Here is a 21,122-nt window from a genome sequence, read left to right on the forward strand (position 1 = left end):
GGCAGGGCCGGCTCCAGGCATAAGCGACAAAAACACAGCCCCCTGCTGAGGTACAGAATTTCCTCCCCAGTTATGCTCCACTGGAGACGTTTGAAGCAGAAATTGGAGGGGAGTTAGTGTCGGTGTTCTTGGAAATACAGCTGGGTGCAACTTTCCTAAAACGTTAAGTATATATTTTGTAATTCAACAATTATTTATTGCTTACATACTGAACAAAAATATAAACGCAATATGTAAACTGTTGGTCCCATTTTTCATGAGCTGAAATAACAGATCACAGAAATGTTCCATATACATTTACATTTTAGTCATTTAGCAGACGCTCTTATCCAGAGCGACTTTAGAGCGACTTACAGTTAGCACATACATTATTTTATCGAACCCACAACCCTGGCGTTGCAAACGCCATGCTCTACCAACTGAGCTACATCCATATGCACAGAAATTTATTTCTCTCACATTTGTTTACATCCCTGTTAGTGTGCATTTCTCCTGTGCCAAAATAATCCATCCACCTGACAGGTGTGGCATATCAAGAAGCTGATTAAACAGCAGGATCATTACACAGGTGCACCTCATGCTGGGGACAATAAAAGGCCACTTAAAAATGTGCAGTTTTGTTACAATGCCACAGATGTCTAAAGTTGAGGGAGCGTGCAATTGGTATACTGACTGCAGGAATGTCCACTAGAGCTGCAGCCAGATAATTTAAATGTTCAATTCTCTACCATAAGCCGCCTCCAACGTTGTTTTAGAGAATTTGGCAGTACGTCCTACCGGCCTCACAACCGCAGACCATGTGTAACCACGCCAGCCCAGGACCTCCACATCAGGCTTCTTCACCTGCGGGATCGTCTGAGACCAGCCACCCGGAGAGCTGATGAAACTGAGGAGTATTTCTGTCTGTAATAAAGCCCTTTTGTGGGGAAAAACTCATTATGATTAGCTGGGCCTGGCTCCCAAGTGGGTGGGCCTGGGAGGGCATAGGCTGCACCCCTGCCCAGTCATATGAAATCCATAGATTAGGGCCTAATGAATTTATTTCACTTGACTGATTTCCTTATATGAACTGTAACTCAGTAAAATTGTTGAAATTGTTGCGTTTATATTTTTGTTCAGTATATTAAAGTTACGCTCCAAATGTTTCGGAAACTATCGCGTGTATTTGCGTTTAGACAGAGCATTTGGCCAGCATCAGAGCGTCACTGCATTTTCCACAAGGCTAAAGGGGACGTCCAATGGCTCAATGTAATGCAATGGAATTGGAGTCATTAATAAGGGCTAATGGTTTGCTTGCTAGAAGAGATTTAATTATTTTGCTTTCAAAAAATGTATATACAACAGAGCATTAAGTAACGTGTATTAATTACACACATAGCAGAAATAAAAACTATTTATGTACACACCATCTGTCCCATGTTTTATTTGCTTTGTTTTAATTAGCTCACAGCTGATCTGCATTCACACGCCAACAGCTGCATTGAAGCACCAGGCTCTATTCCAGGGGTATTAAACTCTTACCCTGCGAGGTCCGGAGCCTGCTGGTTTTCTGTTCTACCTGATCATTAATTGCACTCACCTAAATCCGTCCCTAATTAGAGGGGAACAATGAAAAACGTGGAACTGGCTTCGAGGTCCAGAGTTGAGTTTGAGGGCTCTATTCTATCATAAAATCCATCAGCCCAGTAACAGAACTAGAAGTATTGGGATTAACAGTGGCTTCCCAGAGATTAGATTCACTGCAAGTAGCAAGAGCGTCAGAATGAGGTTGGGGTCACTCATCCTCCTCATCGTCATCACCATCATCTGCCTCTTTCTTCAGGGTGCAGCTCAGTACTGACTTGCGGATCTCTGATCTCTCTGCTGCACAAGGAAAGACAAACAAACAGCCACAGTACAGTTAGTTCAATTCTCAGTTCAATGGTTTGAAACTTGAATACAAACTAGATGTTAATTGTACATGAAGTACAATTGGTGTGACTTGCTTTACCTCTTTAAAAGTATTTTTGTGGTAGAAGTTTAAAAAGTGTTTACTATTTAAAGCAAAAGTAGTTTTAAAGTATGTATGGTTTTGAAAAATGTTATAGTAGTGGTAGTGTCTGCAGTAGTAATGATGGTGACTGGTTATAGTTGAAAAAGTAGGTAGATGAAACGTTAGGATAGCCTGAACATATGAAAGCTGGTTTGCTGTATTTAGCTTGAACGGTTCAAGAGTTACTGTTGGTGAGTTATATTATGCTAATGTGTGCTAATTTATACAGTGATCAATAAACTTTTAAATAATTTCAAGTTAGGATTGCCTGAGCATGTGAAAGTTGGTTTGGTGTCAAGCTTGAACGGTTCAGGAGTTACTATTGGTTAGTTACTTTATGCAAATGGATGTAGTTATAGTTGATACAAGTTTGAGAATTTGAAGTTAGAATAGCCTGAACATTTGAAAGGTGGTTTGGTGTCCCTAGCTTGAACGGTTCAATAATTACTGTTGGGGAGTTATTTTATTCCCATGTATGCAGATGTATTTAGTTCTAGTTTATAAAAGTGTTAAAGAAGTTGATAGCCTGAATGTTTTAAACTTGGTCTAATTGGCCAAGGAGCAGGACCATTTTGAATGTCTACCTCTGTATTTCTTTGGTTCTCATTCAAACCTATGTTAAATGTATGCCCATTTTAAAATGGTTAGTTAAATTATATATAGTATCAAAAATCTTTCGACAAGCAATCCAAGTAGGGTCAGTCTAAACATCTCAAGAGTGGGTTTGGAGTTAATAGCTTAAGCGGTGAAAGAGGAGATGGCCCTTTTTTGCCATTGAAATGCATTGGTATCCATAACAACAGCACCGTTTGGGCTGCTCAATGACTCAATATGGAAGAGCTGTTAGCTCACATTAGCTAGCTGCTTTTCATCACTAAACTGACAAACAGCTGTAACCTTTTACTCTTAAATTTGTGTGAGTATCCACAGCAACAGCTCAATGATGAGACATAAGAGAGATGTTAGCTAGCTTGTTTTTTCATCAATCTAAACTCCTACAAACACCTGCAACTTTTTATTGGTTTAATATATATTTTATTCAAACGCCAGATTTGAATAGTAGAGAAGTAGAGGAAGATTTCATGTGCTCTAACTTTTTGTCAAATTTTGATCGCAAAGTGGTCAAAGTAGCTGATGTTAGGCTGGACAATAGACACGTTTTTGAGCCGTTTCCGCTCTACTTCCTGAACTCCTCCCGTCGATGCAATCCACTTCCGTTCTGCCGGGCTGGGTTTTGTTTTGCTAGCTAGCTCCGTTGTGCCGACAAAGCACTGATATCGCAGTGACAAAGAGGATATAAAAATTACAATTACAACATGAAGAAAAGTGGTTCGGGAACGACGTGTGCGGTAGTTGGTTGCAAAAACTCGAGAAAGCACCTGAACGAGTCGTTAGATAGAGAGTGCTACGACCACAAACCAGCTACGAAGAGGCAATGTCCATGCGCTCCATTGTTTACATTTTTTCGCAAGCCTGATACCGACTCAGAATCAAGGACCTGGCTGAAGGCATTGAATCTAAAGAAACCACCCCTCAACGTTTGTTTGTTCCTATCACTTTGTTGACCAAAAACCTACCAAGGATAATCCTTTCCCAGAGTTGTGGTTGGGATACAATCACCCTCCCCAGCCAAAGAGGCGTCAACTCACCCAGCGGACCACTGCCTCCCCCCAGATAAAGAAACGCAGACTTGAATCCGAGGGTAAGTTCAGCAACTTTAGCTATGAAGCTGACAATACTGTTAATTATGAAGAAGTTGTCATACATTAACATTGCTACCGGTATTTTGCTAAGGCAGTTGATTGTTTTGGAGATGGGACAAACAATGCCCACGATAGCTACATCATTAATTGTGTGTGTGTGTGTGTGTGTGTGTGTGTGCCTGCCTGCGTGTGCCTTAGTCTACATCATAAATACAATGCAAGGTGGCAGGCTGTTGTGATGATTGTGTGCGTGTGAGTGCAATGTTGTAGTACACATTTTTCCATTGTGATGTTTGTAGTGAGAGGACTCTATGCCTGCATTAATTTTGCTCCATCCATGTTTTCTCTTTCCCTTTTTAGATGCTCCAGAAACCTGTCAGCCTGTCTGTGAGGCCGAGCCTGCTACACCAAAATTTCGAGATGCCCAGACCCAATGGGAGGATCCGTCACATATTGATCACATTTACTGTTCAACAACACAGTCTGTTAAAGTAGACAAGGCCACACAGTGCGAGGCAGAAATGGGTCCTACTGTGACCAGCACCACGGTCATTGATGATGCTAGGTCCCGGCTGTATACAGGAGTGCTTATGGTTCAATTCTTCACCCTGGTGACGGTGTTGTTGCCTTTCAGTAAGCCATCAATTACCCTTCCTGTTGTTGACCAAATACTTATGACGTTGATGAAACTAAAACTAAACCTAATATTAGGAGATATTGCTCACTGCTTCAATGTGTCTACATCCATGGCAAGCATTGTGATTAGTCACTGGATTGATGTGATGGGTGAACAGTTCAAAGTCCTGATCCCCTGGCTTCCAAGAGAGACCATTCGTGCCACCATGCCCTTGTCGTTTCAGAGGAACTACCCTCGAACCACCTGCATCATTGACTGTGCCGAAAGTGCCATGCAGAGAGCCACAAACCACGACTCAAGGAGTGACACTTTCAGCCAGTATAAATCACGCAACACTGTGAAATATCTCGTCGCTGTGGCCCCTAATGGGCTAATCATGTTTATATCTGATGCCTATGCTGGCAGAAGCAGCGATAAGTTTATCACCATGGACAGTGGGTTCCTAGACTATCTGAGGGCTGGTGATGAGGTCATGGCGGACCGTGGGTTCACCATTCGAGACTTGCTTGATGAGAGAAGGGTCAGTTTGAACATCCCTGCTTTCACCTACAGGCGCAATCAGTTGACCAATGAGGAGACGACACGCACCAGGCGAGTAGCCAATGTCCGCATACATGTGGAAAGAGCAATCCAGAGACTGAAGGTGTTTAAGATTTTATCCCAGAATGTTCCCATCAGCATGGCACCGAAACTGGACAACATCTTAACCATCTGTGCTGGCCTAGTTAACCTGAAGAGTCCACTGATCAGTGAGGTTTAGAATCTTGCCCTGTGTCCCTGTCTACCAACACCCAGCCACGTTGTTCATTAAATACAGATAAACACAACAAATACTGCGTGCATTGTATTTTTTAATATTATATATGAATATTTTCATAGTGATGTAATTGTCTGGGCTGCTTTTGTATTTTACTTTTTAATACCTGTTAAGATTAAACACGCAATCTTTCTTGTTGAAGCCATTTGTTTAGTTTCCTCAAAACAATTAATTAATCCAGTGTTATTTACAGTGGGGAAAAAAAGTATTTAGTCAGCCACCAATTGTGCAAGTTCTCCCACTTAAAAAGATGAGAGAGGCCTGTAATTTTCATCATAGGTACACGTCAACTATGACAGACAAAATGAGAAAAAAATATCCAGAAAATCACATTGTAGGATTTTTAATAAATGTATTTGCAAATTATGGTGGAAAATAAGTATTTGGTCACCTACAAACAAGCAAGATTTCTGGCTCTCACAGACCTGTAACTGCATCTTTAAGAGGCTGCTCTGTCCTCCACTCGTTACCTGTATTAATGGCACCTGTTTGAACTTGTTATCAGTATAAAAGACACCTGTCCACAACCTCAAACAGTCACACTCCAAACTCCACTATGGCCAAGACCAAAGAGCTGTCAAAGGACACCAGAAACAAAATTGTAGACCTGCACCAGACTGGGAAGACTGAATCTGCAATAGGTAAGCAGCTTGGTTTGAAGAAATCAACTGTGGGAGCAATTATTAGGAAATGGAAGACATACAAGACCACTGATAATCTCCCTCGATCTGGGGCTCCACGCAAAATCTCACCCCGTGGGGTCAAAATGATCACAAGAACGGTGAGCAAATATCCCAGAACCACACGGGGGGACCTAGTGAATGACCTGCAGAGAGCTGGGACCAAAGTAACAAAGCCTACCATCAGTAACACACTACGCCGCCAGGGACTCAAATCCTGCAGTGCGAGACGTGTCCCCCTGCTTAAGCCAGTACATGTCCAGGCCCGTCTGAAGTTTGCTAGAGTGCATTTGGATGATCCAGAAGAGGGTTGGGAGAATGTCATATGGTCAGATGAAACCAAAATAGAACTTTTTGGTAAAAACTCAACTCGTCGTGTTTGGAGGACAAAGAATGCTGAGTTGCATCCAAAGAACACCATACCTACTGTGAAGCATGGGGGTGGAAACATCATGCTTTGGGGCTGTTTTTCTGCAAAGGGACCAGGACGACTGATCCGTGTAAAGGAAAGAATGAATGGGGCCATGTATCGTGAGATTTTGAGTGAAAACCTCCTTCCATCAGCAAGGGCATTGAAGATGAAACGTGGCTGGGTCTTTCAGCATGACAATGATCCCAAACACACCGCCCGGGCAACGAAGGAGTGGCTTCGTAAGAAGCATTTCAAGGTCCTGGAGTGGCCTAGCCAGTCTCCAGATCTCAACCCCATAGAAAATCTTTGGAGGGAGTTGAAAGTCCGTGTTGCCCAGCGACAGCCCCAAAACATCAGTGCTCTAGAGGAGATCTGCATGGAGGAATGGGCCAAAATACCAGCAACAGTGTGTGAAAACCTTGTGAAGACTTACAGAAAACGTTTGACCTGTGTCATTGCCAACAAAGGGTATATAACAAAGTATTGAGAAACTTTTGTTATTGACCAAATACTTATTTTCCACCATAATTTGCAAATAAATTCATTAAAAATCCTACAATGTGATTTTCTGGATTTTTTTCCCTCATTTTGTCTGTCATAGTTGACGTGTACCTATGATGAAAATGACAGGCCTCTCTCATCTTTTTAAGTGGGAGAACTTGCACAATTGGTGGCTGACTAAATACTTTTTTTCCCCACTGTATGTACAGTATGAGCTTACTATGAATTATGAACTGTGTTAAAATAAATTGTAGCACTCTAAGGATTGAAATTACATCAAACTTTATTTTCACTCAAACAGTAGGCACACTGATATATTGCACAGCATAAAGAGATCATGTAAACAATGGACATCTGTTGGCTCCTGTGGGCATTACCTAAATAAGGCAGTTTATTTTGGTTTTAAAATGCTGAGATATTTACTGCAGAACTGTAACCTTCCCTCAACAAAATCATCAACAATTTTCGGGAGCATGTGGGCAAAGTAGAATGTGCGCAGCCTTATGATATGCCCCTGGACAAAGCCTTGGTCGTAGGGTACTTCAATTTCTAGGTGCTCAGTTTTGTTCCAGATCACCAACTTGGAGTGCTGAAGCCCTGTGCAGTGCATCCCAATTTGTACCTGCATGTAGTAGCCTTTTGGACCATTGCAGGCAATATGGTAATCTACCCTATCTCCGTTTGCCACAGTTGTGATTTCGCAGTTCTTTGTTGCCAAAAATTCTGCAAGTGACTTGTTTCCCATCACAGGTGATTTGATCTCCAACAGAATGTCGTTGTTTATCACTCCATCGGGAGATGCTGCAAGCCACGGTTCCTTTTCGCACACCACTAAGCCTTTGGTTTCAATGCTGTTGCCCAGAGTTTCCAAATAGTCCCTTGCAAGTTCCTCCCCCTCCGCTCCTTGACGGGTTGCGGCATAGTAGTAGAACCGTGTTCCCAAGCTAGCGTCGACATCGCTGTGTTTGCACCGGCAGACGTTGTGCCAACAACTTCCGGCGGAAATGAAATGCATTTGTGTAGAGTTATGGCGCCACCCGGGATACAGCGCGTAAACTTGTCTATAGAACGAGTCAAAATTCACCCAAAGGCTGAAAAACGGCCAAAGAACGTTGGTTGAGCTGGAACACTAGCGCGAGGCCATAGCAAATTAATTGAAACTAACCTTCGGTGAGCCTGTTTTGACTGGAATGATCCTTATAATTAAATTTTCCATAAATGGCAGCAAAAAATGTATACCTTTTCATTTTACCACTACAATCTGTTTTTAGGACGAAACTGAAAAATAACAACTCGTGTAGAAAGTAAACATCAGCACCTCGACGGTGCCAATCGTGCTTATGTCTGCATAACGAGGAAGTAGGAAATAGATGGCAACTTCAATTTCTGGTCTAGCGATCGATGACAACGGAGTACGCTGCCCAGCCTTACATAATTAGAAAGAGGAGATTATCCTGATTAAAATGGTGTCTGGCACCCCAATGGTGGAACAAGCTCCCTCACGACGCCAGGACAGCGGAGTCACTCACCACCTTCCGGAGACATTTGAAACCCCACCTCTTTAAGGATTACCTGGGATAGGATAAAGTAATCCTTCTACCCCCCCCAAAAACTGTAAAGTGGTTTTCCCACTGGCTATAGGGTGAATGCACCAATTTGTGAGTCGTCTGGATAAGAGCGTCTGCTAAATGACGTAAATGTGCCCTTGAGCAAGGCACTTAACCCTAATTGCTCCTGTAAGTCGCTCTGGATAAGAGCGTCTGCTAAATGACTAAAATGTAAATGTAATGTGTCTGACTTGAAAAAAATAAAAATATACACATTGCGAGATATTTTGTGAAATAAACAGACATACCTATATTTCCCCTAAAGGAAACAATGGGACGGCCTCAGAGTTCCATGAGTAATTTTTGTTGTTGTTGACATTTTAACTACCAGCAATTGGTAACAGCATTGTATGCTGCCCAAATTTACGTCATTAGAAATAATAGGTTATCCTGATTTAAAATGGTGTAGAACTTCAAAACATTAAAATACATACATTTTGTGATGTGTCAAAAGTTACATTGTTTACAGTGAATGTTGGAAGTGATGATGTCACAATGAGGAGCTTCAGAATGTTGAAAAAAGTACCATTCAAGTGAATGAAGATGGACAAAAAGAAAAACAAAATTAAGTTTAAAAAGTATAAAATGATTTTTTTTAAATTATGCAAGCACACTATTCAAGACCTGTCTGCACATTTTAAAGTTTGAATGGCGTTTCTAACTTAGTGTAAGAGCAGTAGCGTGCAGAATAATAATAATAAGACAAAGATTTAAAGTCGGGACTTTTGCTTCGCAAGTCCCACCTAATTATAGCTTCTCTGTAACCTGGTTGTAGCCTATTCAATTACTAGGCATATTGTCTGCAATGAGAAAACCGTGCATGGGTAAGGAACTGTGATGTACAAAAATAAAGCAGACCATCGCATACCTTCACTCTGACAGAGGGGGAGCATCCGGTGCAGCTGCTGAGTATTATATCGGACCAGAAACTTCTGACATGTCCGGATCGTTCCTGCATAAAATAAAAATAAGTAGACATTGTATTTGCAGTTAGTTAGCCTCTGTGCTCAGGGCCAAATATATGTTTTTGTTATGTTGATGACGGCACTAGAGCTGGAATATACTGTTTTGCACATATATACAGTTGAAGTCGGAAGTTTACATACACTTAGGCTGGAGTCATATAAACTCGTTTTTCAACCACTCCACAAATGTCTTGTTAACAAACTATAGTTTTGGCAAGTCGGTTAGGACATCTACTTTGTGCATGACACAAGTAATTTTTCCAACAATTGTTTACAGACTATTTCACTTATAATTCACTGTATCACAATTCCAGTGGGTCAGAAGTTTACATACACTAAGTTGACGGTGCCATTAAACAGCTTGGAAAGTTCCAGAAAATGATGTCATGGCTTTAGAAGCTTCTGATAGGCTAATTGACATCATTTGAGTCAATTGGAGGTGTACCTGTGGATGTATTTCAAGGCCTACCTTCAAACTCAGTGCCTCTTTGCTTGACATCATGGGAAAATCAAAATAAATCAGCCAAGACCTCAGGAAAAGAAATGGTAGACCCCAACAAGTCTAGTTCATCCTTGGAAACAATTTCCAAACGCCTGATGGTACCATGTTCATCAGTACAAACAATAGTACGCAAGTATAAACACCATGGGACCACGCAGCCGTCATACCGCTCAGGAAGGAGACGCGTTCTGTCTCCTAGAGATGAACGTACTTTGGTGCGAAAAGTGCAAATCAATCCCAGAACAACAGCAAAGGACCTTGTGAAGATGCTGGAGGAAACAGGTACAAAAGTATCTATATCCACAGTAAAACAAGTCCTATATCGACATAACCTGAAAGGCCGCTCAGCAAGGAAGAAGCCACTGCTCCAAAACCGCCATAAAAAAGCCAGACTACGGTTTACAACTGCACATGGGGAAAAATATCGTACTTTTTGGAGAAATGTCCTCTGGTCTGATGAAACAAAAATAGAACTGTTTGGCCATAAAGACCATCGTTATGTTTGGAGGGAAAAGGGGGTTGCTTGCAACCCGAAGAACATCATCCCAACCGTGAAGCACGAGGGTGGCAGCATCATGCTGTGGGGGTGCTTTGCTGCAGGAGGGCCTGGTGCACTTCACAAAATATAAGGCATCATGAGGAAGGAAAATTATGTGGATATATTGAAGCAACATCAAGACATCAGTCAGGAAGTTAAAGCTTGGTCGCAAATGGGTCTTCAAAATGGACAATGACCCCAAGCATACTTCCAAAGTTGTGGCAAAATGGCTTAAGGACAACAACGTCAAGGTATTGGAGTGGCCATCACAAAGCCCTGACCTCAATCCTATAGAACATTTGTGGGCAGAACTGAAAAAGTGTGTGCGAGCAAAGAGGCCTTCAAACCTGACTCAGTTACACCAGCTCTGTCAGGGGGAATGGGCCAATTCACCCAACTTATTGTGGGAAGCTTGTGGAAGGCTACCCGAAATGTTTGACCCAAGTTAAACAATATAAAGGCAATGCTACCAAATACTAATTGAGTATGTAAACTTCTGACCCACTGGGAATGTGATGAAAGAAATAAAAGCCAAAATAAAATCATTCTCTCTATTATTCTGACATTTCACATTCTTAAAATAAAGTGGTGATCCTAAGTGACCTAAGACAGGGAATTTTTACTAGGATTAAATGTCAGGAGTTTAAATGTATTTGGCTAAGGTGTATGTAAACTTCCAACTTCAACTGTAGTTGTGTTATACATTTTTGTGTGGTCATTTTCATATAAGCCCTCCTAGGTTTCCAAGTTGTTTTTATTTGCACTGTTTTGTCTTTCACCTGTCTTTTTTTGTGTGCAAATAAATACAACTCATGCAAAGGGGAGTTGGTCTTTCTTACCTCCCACATGCAAACAGTTCAGAAAACATGGCACTCTTTGCCCTCGGTTCTCTAGACTGGTGACGAATGGCAATGCAGACCAGATGAGTCTGTAGTGGCTCTTCCGACAGCGCAGGAACACAATTCCAGTGTGGGCATTTAGATATTTCACTGAAAAATATAGTTTTTTAAATTACTTTTATGAATAGAATTATCCTCTGCCTTTTTTACCCCCAGACAATTTAAGAGACATAGGCCCACCCTGGATGGAAAGCAATTTTGGGTTAAATCAAATTAAATTGTATTCGTCACGTGGTTCGTAAACAACAGGTGTAGACCAACAGTGAAATTCTTACTTACAGGTCCTTTCGCAACAATGCAGTTAAAGATGAAATAAAATATTGAAATAGTGACACGAGGAATAAATGTGAATAACAATAACATGGCTAGCCTATACAATGGGGAGAACAAGTATTTGATACACTGCCGATTTTGCAGGTTTTCCTACTTACAAAGCATGTAGAGGTCTGTAATTTTTATCATAGGTACACTTCAACTGTGAGAGACGGAATCAAAAACAACAAAAATCCAGAAAATCACATTGTATGATTTTTAAGTAATTAATTTGCATTTTATTGCATGACATAAGTATTTGATACATCAGAAAAGCAGAACTTAATATTTGGTATAGAAACCTTTGTTTGCAATTACAGAGATCATACGTTTCCTGTAGGTCTTGACCAGGTTTGCACACACTGCAGCAGGGATTTTGGCCCACTCCTCCATACAGACCTTCTCCAGATCCTTCAGGTTTTGGGGCTGTCGCTGGGCAATACGGACTTTCAACTCCCTCCAAAGATTTTCTATTGGGTTCAGGTCTGAAGACTGGCTAGGCCACTCCAGGACCTTGAGATGCTTCTTACGGAGCCACTCCTTAGTTGCCCTGGCTGTGTGTTTCGGGTCGTTGTCATGCTGGAAGACCCAACCACGACCCATCTTCAATGCTCTTACTGAGGGAAGGAGGTTGTTGGCCAAGATCTCGCGATACATGGCCCCATCCTTCCTCCCCTCAATACGGTGCAGTCGTCCTGTCCCCTTTGCAGAAAAGCATCCCCAAAGAATGATGTTTCCACCTCCATGCTTCACGGTTGGGATGGTGTTCTTGGGGTTGTACTCATCCTTCTTCTTCCTCCAAACACGGCGAGTGGAGTTTAGACCAAAAAGCTCTTTCTGTCTCATCAGACCACATGACCTTCTCCCATTCCTCCTCTGGATCACCCAGATGGTCATTGGTAAACTTCAGACGGGCCTGGACATGCGCTGGCTTGAGCAGGGGGACCTTGCGTGCGCTGTAGGATTTTAATCCATGACGGCGTAGTGTGTTACTAATGGTTTTCTTTGAGACTGTGGTCCCAGCTCTCTTCAGGTCATTGACCAGGTCCTGCCGTGTAGTTCTGGGCTGATCCCTCACCTTCCTCATGATCATTGATGCCCCACGAGGTGAGATCTTGCATGGAGCCCAAGACCGAGGGTGATTGACCGTCATCTTGAACTTCTTCCATTTTCTAATAATTGCGCCAACAGTTGTTGCCTTCTCACCAAGCTGCTTGCCTATTGTCCTGTAGCCCATCCCAGCCTTGTGCAGGTCTACAATTTTATCCCTGATGTCCTTACACAGCTCTCTGGTCTTGGCCATTGTGGAGAGGTTGGAGTCTGTTTGATTGAGTGTGTGGACAGGTGTCTTTTATACAGGTAACGAGTTCAAACAGGTGCAGTTAATACAGGTAATGAGTGGAGAACAGGAGGGCTTCTTAAAGAAAAACTAACAGGTCTGTGAGAGCCGGAATTCTTACTGGTTGGTAGGTGATCAAATACTTATGTCATGCAAATTAATTACTTAAAAATTATACAACGTGATTTTCTGGATTTTTGTTTTAGATTCCGTCTCTCACAGTTGAAGTGTATCTATGATTTAAAAAATACAGACCTCTACATGCTTTGTAAGTAGGAAAACCTGCAAAATCGGCAGTGTATCAAATACTTGTTCTCCCCACTGTATACAGGGAATATCAGTACGATAATAAGTAAGATAATCGGGGTAGCTATAAATGCAACATGCAACAATTTAATTGATTTTACTGAGTTACAATTCATATGAGGAAATCAGTCAATTGAAATAAATTCATTAGGCCCTAATCTATGGATTTCACATGACAGAGTACAGATATGCATCTGTTGGTGACAGATACCTTAAAAAAATGGGCCTCACGATCTCGTCACAGTATTTTTGTGCATTCAAATTACCATTGATTAAAAAATTTTTAAAAAAAAAACATATATATATTTTTTTTAATGGGGCACTCTGTTCACAACGTTGACATCAGTAAACTGCTCGCCCACATGACACCATACATGTGGTCTGCGGTTGTGAGGCCGGTTGGACGTACTGCCAAATTCTCTAAAATGACATTGGAGGCGGCTTATGGTAGAGAAATGAACATTAAATTCTCTGGCAACAGCTTTGGTGGACATTCCTGCAATCAGCATGCCAATTGCACGCTCCCTAAAAACTTGAGACATCTGTGGCATTGTGTTATGTGACAAAACTGCACATTTTAGAGAGTGGCCTTTTAAGCTCCCCAGCACAAGATGCACCTGTGTAATGATCATGCTGTTTAATCAGCTTCTTGATATGCCACACCTGTCAGGTGGATGGATTATCTTGGTAAAATATAAATGCTCACTAACAGATGTAAACAAATTTGTGCAAACAATTTGAGAGAAATACACTTTTTGTGCGTATGGAACATTTCTGGGATCTTTTATTTCAGCTCATGAAACATGGGACCAACACTTTACATGTTGCGGTTCCATTTTTGTTCAGTGTACATATACAGTGTATTCAAAAAGGTATTCAGACCCCTTCCCTTTCTCCACATTTGTTATGTTACAGCCTTATTCTAAAATTGATTAAATAAATAAAATGTCTATCTACACACAATACCCCATAATGACAAAGCAAATACAGGTTTAGACATTTTTGCTAACTTATTAAAAATTAAAAACAGAAATACCTTATTTACATAAGTATTCAGACCCTTTGCTATGAGACTCGAAATTGAGCTCAGGTGCATCCCGTTTCCATTGATCATCCTTGAGATGTTTCTACAACTTGATTAGAGTCCACCTGTGGTAAATTCAATTGATTGGACATGATTTGGGAAGGCTCACACCTGTCTATATAAGGTCCCACAGTTGAGGAATTGTCCGTAGAGCGCAGAGACAGGATTGTGTCGAGGCACACATCTGGGGAAGGGTACCAAAAATTGTCTGCAGCATTGAAGGTCCCCAAGAACACAGTGGCCTCCATCATTCTTAAATGGAAAAGTTTGGAACCACCAAGACTCTTCATAGAGCTGGCTGCCCAGCCAAACTGAGCAATAGGGGGAGAACGGCCTTAGTCAGGGAGGTGACCAAGAACCTGATGGTCACTGACAGAGCTCCAGAGTTCCTCTGTGGAGATGGGAGAACCTTCCAGAAGGTCAACCATCTCTGCAGCACTCCACCAATCAGGCCTTTATGGTAGAGTGGCCAGACGGAAGCCACTCCTCAGTAAAAGGCACGACAGCCCGCTTGGAGTTTGCCAAAAGGCACCTAAAGGACTCTCAGACCATCAGAAACAAGATTCTCTGGTCTGATGAAACCAAAATTGAACTCTTTGGCCTGAATGCCAAGTGTCACGTCTGGAGGAAACCTGGCACCATCCCTACAGTGAAGCATGGTGGTGGCAGCATCATGCTGTGGGGATGTTTTCCAGCGGCAGGGACTGGGAGACTAGTCAAGATCGAGGGAAAGATGAACGGAGCAAAGTACAGAGATCCTTGATGAAAACCTGCTCCAGAGAGCTCAGGACCTCAGACTGGGGTGAAGGTTCACCATCCAACAGGACAACAACCCTAAGCACACAGCCAAGACAACGCAGGAGTGGATTCAGGACAAGTCTCTGAATGTCCTTAAGTGGCCCAGCCAGAGCCCGAACTTGAACCCGATCTAACATCTCTGGCAAGACCTCAAAATAGCTGTGCAGCGACGCTCCCCATCCAACCTGACAGAGCTTGAGAGGATCTGCAGAGAAGAATGGGAGAAACTCCCCAAATACAGGTGTGCCAAGTTTGTAGCGTCATACCCAAGAAGATGCGAGGCTGTAACCGCTGTCAAAGGTGCTTCAACAAAGTACTGAGTAAAGGGTCTGAATACTTATGTGAAAGTTTTTTACTTTGTATAGATTTGCAAACATTTCTAAACCAGTTTTTTGCTTTGTCATTATGGGGTATTGTGTAGATCGAGGGGGAAAACTATTTAATCCATTTTAGAATAAGGCTGTAACATAACAAGAAGTGAAAGGGTCTGTATACTTTTGGAATGCACTGTAGGTGGGGGTAACAGGCAACAGGATTGATCGACAGTAGCAGCAACGCATGTGGTGAGTGTGGCATCAGTATGCATGTGTATTGTGTGGGCATCTGTAGTATGTGTGTGTGCTTGGGTATCAGCGTAAGAGTATGTGGGTAGGGTCCAGTGTGTGCATAGTCGGTGCAAAAAAGGGTCAATGCAGGTATCCCGGGTAGCGATTTTATTAGCCATTTAGCAGTTATGGCTTGGGTGTCAAGGCTGTTCAGGTTCCAGACTTGGTGCTCTGGGATAAGTGCTTTCTTCAAGGGCACAACGGCAGTGGTTCGTACCACCACCAGCCCGTACCACCAGCAGCCCCCACCACCAGCTGTAAGTTCAGCTCCCACAATATCACTAATGTAATGTCAGCTAACTAATCTGAAATGTGATCGTAAACCTAGTCTATCATTGTTGGCTACAAGCCCTTTTCAAGTGTATGCTATTGCATCATGAATGTTAACTTAAGTGATCAATCACATTGCCTAACTACACAAGCTGGACTAATTCCCTTTATCAATACCTGAGAATCCGAGGCTGGACAGTGCAGCACCATAGTCACCGTGCGCTCTAGACACTGCTGCTTTGGCTGCAGTGTAGATGGCTCGGTCATCTAGCATTAACAGATTGCTTCGATCTGATACGCAAACTTCACACAGCAAATATCTGCGAATAAAAGCGTTTGATCAGTAGGCGAGACTGAGAAAACTTCAGAATTGTACACATTATCAACATGTAAATACGATATATTTTACCTGGATTTCAGTCGCACCATTTCGCTCAACACATGTCGATGTCTCAATGCAAATATATTTCTACTTCCGTGTTGTGTAATTAAACGAATGACAACTCGCGGGTGGTGGGGCTCAAGATTGATTGACATCATGATAAACCAATCGCGATCGTTTACCAAAATAACGTTACTGCGCAGATGTACGCTCAGAGGAGCTCGAGTCCGGATGGTCTTGGCTAGAAAGGATACAGTTTATGTCCATATATATAATGATAATAATAATAATATGCCATTTAGCAGACGCTTTTATCCAAAGCGACTTACAGTCATGTGTGCATACATTTTTACATATATATACACTGCTCAAAAAAATAAAGGGAACACTTAAACAACACAATGTAACTCCAAGTCAATCACACTTCTGTGAAATCAAACTGTCCACTTAGGAAGCAACACTGATTGACAATAAATGTCACATGCTGTTGTGCAAATGGAATAGACAACAGGTGGAAATTATAGGCAATTAGCAAGACACCCCCAATAAAGAAGTGGTTCTGCAGGTGGTGACCACAGACCACTTCTCAGTTCCTATGCTTCCTGGCTGATGTTTTGGTCACTTTTGAATGCTGGCGGTGCTTTCACTCTAGTGGTAGCATGAGACGGAGTCTACAACCCACACAAGTGGCTCAGGTAGTGCAGCTCATCCAGGATGGCACATCAATGCGAGCTGTGGCAAGAAGGTTTGCTGTGTCTGTCAGCGTAGTGTCCAGAGCATGGAGGCGCTACCAGGAGACAGGCCAGTACATCAGGAGACGTGGAGGAGGCTGTAGGAGGGCAACAACCCAGCAGCAGGACCGCTACCTCCGCCTTTGTGTAAGGAAGAGCAGGAGGAGCACTGCCAGAGCCCTGCAAAATTACCTCCAGCAGGCCACAAATGAGCATGTGTCTGCTCAAACGGTCAGAAACAGACTCCATGAGGGTGGTATGAGGGCCCGACGTCCACAGGTGGGGGTTGTGCTTACAGCCTAACAACGTGCAGGATGTTTGGCATTTGCCAGAGAACACCAAGATTGGCAAATTCGCCACTGGCGCCCTGTGCTCTTCACAGATGAAAGCAGGTTCACACTGAGCACATGTGACAGACGTGACAGAGTCTGGAGACGCCGTGGAGAACGTTCTGCTGTCTGCAACATCCTCCAGCATGACCGGTTTGGCGGTGGGTCAGTCATGGTGTGGGGTGGCATTCCTCCATGTGCTCGCCAGAGGTAGCCTGACTGCCATTAGGTACCGAGATGAGATCCTCAGACCCCTTGTGAGACCATATGCTGGTGCGGTTGGCCCTGGGTTCCTCCTAATGCAAGACAATGTTAGACCTCATGTGGCTGGAGTGTGTCAGCAGTTCCTGCAAGACGAAGGCATTGATGCTATGGACTGGCCCGCCCGTTCCAGACCTGAATCCAATTGAGCACATCTGGGACATCATGTCTCGCTTCATCCACCAAAGCCACATTGCACCACAGACTGTCCAGGAGTTGGCGGATGCTTTAGTCCAGGTCTGGGAGGAGATCCCTCAGGAGACCATCCGCCACCTCATCAGGAGCATGCCCAGGCGTTGTAGGGAGGTTATACAGGCACGTGGAGGCCACACACACTACTGAGCCTCATTTTGACTTCTTTTAAGGACATTACATCAAAGTTGGATCAGCCTGTAGTGTGGTTTTCCACTTTAATTTTGAGGGTGACTCCAAATCCAGACCTCCATGGGTTGATACATTTGATTTCCATTGATAATTTTTGTGTGATTTTGTTGTCATCACATTCAACTATGTAAAGAAAAAAGTATTTAATAAGATTATTTCATTCATTCAGATCTAGGATGTGTTGTTTAAGTGTTCCCTTTATTTTATTGAGCAGTGTATATATTTTTACATTTTAGCTAACCCTAACTCTTGTCCTACCCTTAACCTAATTATCCTAAACTGCTGTGTAAGTTTCCCTAACCTGCTACGAAAAGGCAAATCTGACAAAAACTGTACCCTATGCGGACGACTCAACACCATACATGTCAGCTACTTACAGCGAGTGAAATCACTGCAGCACTTAACAAAGAGCTGCAGTTAGTTTCAGAATGGGTGGCAAGGAACAAGTTAGTCCTAAATATTTTAAAAAGTAAAAGCATTGTATTTGGGACAAATCATTCACTAAACCCTAAACCTCAACTAAATCTTGTAATAAATAATGTGGAAATTGAGCAAGTTAAGGTGACTAAACTGCTTGGAGTAACCCTGGATTGTAAACGGTCATGGTAAAAACATGTTGATACAACAGTAGCTAAAATGGGGAGAAGTCTGTCCACAATAAAGCGCTGCTCTGCCTTTTTAACGAACAATATCAACAGGGCGGGTCCTACAGGACCTAGTTTTGTCGCACCTGGACTACTGTTCAGTCGTGTGGTCAGGTGCCACAAAGAGGGACCTCGGAAAATTACAATTGGCTCAGAACAGGGCAGCACGGCTGGCCCTTAAATGTACACGGAGAGCTAACATTAATAATATGCATGTCAATCGTTCATGGCTCAAAGTGGAGGAGAGATTGACTTCATCACTACTTGTTTTTGTAAGAAGTGTTGACATGCTGGCCGCCTTGGCAGCAGCTAATGGGGATCCTTAATAAATACAAATATCCTTTCTAATCAAAACCAGTCCAGAACCCTTTTGCTTGGCTTCTGCCAACATAATATATTACTACTGTAATACTATTGACATTTTTACCTCTATATGCAACGTTTCCCCGTTTGACTGTATTATGAAATTGAGTTTAAGTTGTTGACGTGTTTTTTCTTATTTTTCCTTTTCCCTCATTTATAACTCATAGCAATTTCTTATTAGCCATCCCATGGCCAATTAAGTGTCAACAACTCAGCATATATGTTTTTGCTAGCTGTTGGTTTCTCATGATTTAGTAGTCCAGGTGGAGTTCTTTTTCCACTGCTTTTTTCACACCAACTGTCAAAACTTGTGCCTAGCAAGAGAAGGTCATTATTTTTTTCTCTGGTAAATAGTACACTGTCAGCTGAGAGAGAACACCCCCACCTGTTGCTTGAAAACTGCAGGTGAAAAAACTGGGAAAACAACAAGAGAAGCACACACATAAAATACAAGATAATGAGATTGTTGTCACAATGTAGCACTGTACCCTATTATGAACAACTTTTGTTTAATGCAAAAAGAGAGACAGACACATCAGCCATAGTTTCGCAAATTTAATAAGATTGAGTTTCAATAAAAGAAAAACAAACACATTTCCAATAAACATATGTGATTATATACAATATTTGCATCTTTACAGATAAGTTAATATATACAAGCATTTGCTGAAGTGCACAGAACCCCATACATGTTGGGGTATAACATAAAAAATATATATAAAAAATGTGATTATTGAGCCAAAAATTGGTAGAAAACACATCACGTCCACTGCCTTCACATAACAATAATCAAAGTTGTTGCCCTCAGAAAAATAAATTCAACTTCATAGACTTAAGGACAGTAGAGACAACATGGAGATGGGGTTATGGAGCAACACAAGGTAAAATGTGATAGTGTGTACAATCCTGGTTTGTGTCATCTTTATCTGTAGGAGAGAGCAATGAATGGAGAGTGTAATAGGTGGACTCCATTTTGCTCACAAGATACCTCCACTCCCCCCATGTCACAGTTCAGGGCAAGGCCCAACTCTGCATTGGTCAGCAGGGGGCCCAGCCCCTCCCCCCACAGATCAGCATTGGTATCCTGCAGAGACCATGGAGCTCCTGGCCTTTCTCGTGAACCCCCACTTGAAAGCTCCCCCACTTTCCGCATGTCAACTAGGCTTGGCCCCCCTATGGCACCACCAGCTGCCTCCTGAAGACCTTGGAATAGGAACAGCAGATCCACTTGAAGCTCCAGAACGTTATCTTTTGACCACAAACTGTATCTGTGGAATAAAAAGGTTAAGAGTGGAGTCAGGACCATAGTACTTTAGCCTCATAATCACATCTTTCAGTTTCCATAGATATGGAATATAGTTATATAAAAAGTTGAGGTAATACAGCTAAGTAAGTGTGCAATCATGTCAACCAGGACTCTTACCGTGTGGGAAGCTTGCGTTTTGCCATGTAGGAAAGAACAGGCTCAATGTTCAGCTGTTGAGGATTCAACACATGGAGATGAATCTCAGCTCTCATAACTGTCACTGACAGAACATCCTGACTGAGAAGGAACTCCATGTCTGTATCTAGTGGGAAAAATAAAATCATTATGTAAGGCCTAAATGAAAGAAGTACCACTCAGAATGTGACAGTGGCCCCATTCCTCACTAGAATGAATGTTATTTTCTATAAAACCCAAGTCTAAAAAGCACTTTGAATTGAGATTCTTTATTGTATGTCTGTCTACATAGGCCTACTTACTTAGTCCAAGAGTTGGCACAATAAATGGCTGAGAATCTACTTCAAATGACTGGATTTAGATTCCTACCTCCACTGATACGACCCTGAATCCCCTTGACGCCTCTGCAATGGAAACGTAACTGACAGCAATGATAGACCCGTCTGACAAAACGGAATAGCGGTTGCTCTGGAAAGACTGCACGCCGTAAACCTCCTTGGGGCATTGAAAGCACCCGGAGACGATGTAGCTGTGCCAAATCCATCGGGAGCGCGTTGGTTTCCATCCAAGGCACTGCCAA

The 21,122-nt window shown here is 42.4% G+C and overlaps 1 protein-coding gene across 1 annotated transcript; it reads right to left on the reverse strand.

Annotated features, from left to right (window-relative positions):
* Positions 1–1,414: 1,414 nt before the first annotated feature.
* On the reverse strand, positions 1,415–16,483 carry pop5 (POP5 homolog, ribonuclease P/MRP subunit). The gene is made up of 5 exons (XM_084181283.1): positions 16,417–16,483; positions 16,185–16,327; positions 11,234–11,383; positions 9,258–9,341; positions 1,415–1,863 (listed from the first exon to the last, which is right to left on the reverse strand). The coding sequence occupies exons 1-5, from the start codon at positions 16,434–16,436 to the stop codon at positions 1,775–1,777; spliced, it is 486 nt and encodes a 161-aa protein (XP_084037409.1). The 5' UTR covers positions 16,437–16,483; the 3' UTR covers positions 1,415–1,774.
* Between the last annotated feature and the right edge of the window lie 4,639 nt (positions 16,484–21,122).

The sequence above is a fragment of the Coregonus lavaretus genome, assembly GCF_964263955.1.
Source record: "Coregonus lavaretus genome assembly, chromosome: 17".
NCBI classification, from domain to species: domain Eukaryota; kingdom Metazoa; phylum Chordata; class Actinopteri; order Salmoniformes; family Salmonidae; genus Coregonus; species Coregonus lavaretus.

Excerpts from the sequence above, each read along its gene's own strand:
- pop5 (XM_084181283.1), bottom strand. The coding sequence starts at position 16,436 with ATGGTGCGACTGAAATCCAG. Across the intron at positions 16,328-16,416 it reads ATGGTGCGACTGAAATCCAG|ATATTTGCTGTGTGAAGTTT; the intron begins GTAAAATATATC and ends TTTTATTCGCAG. Across the intron at positions 1,864-9,257 it reads CCCCCTCTGTCAGAGTGAAG|CAGAGAGATCAGAGATCCGC; the intron begins GTATGCGATGGT and ends TTCCTTGTGCAG.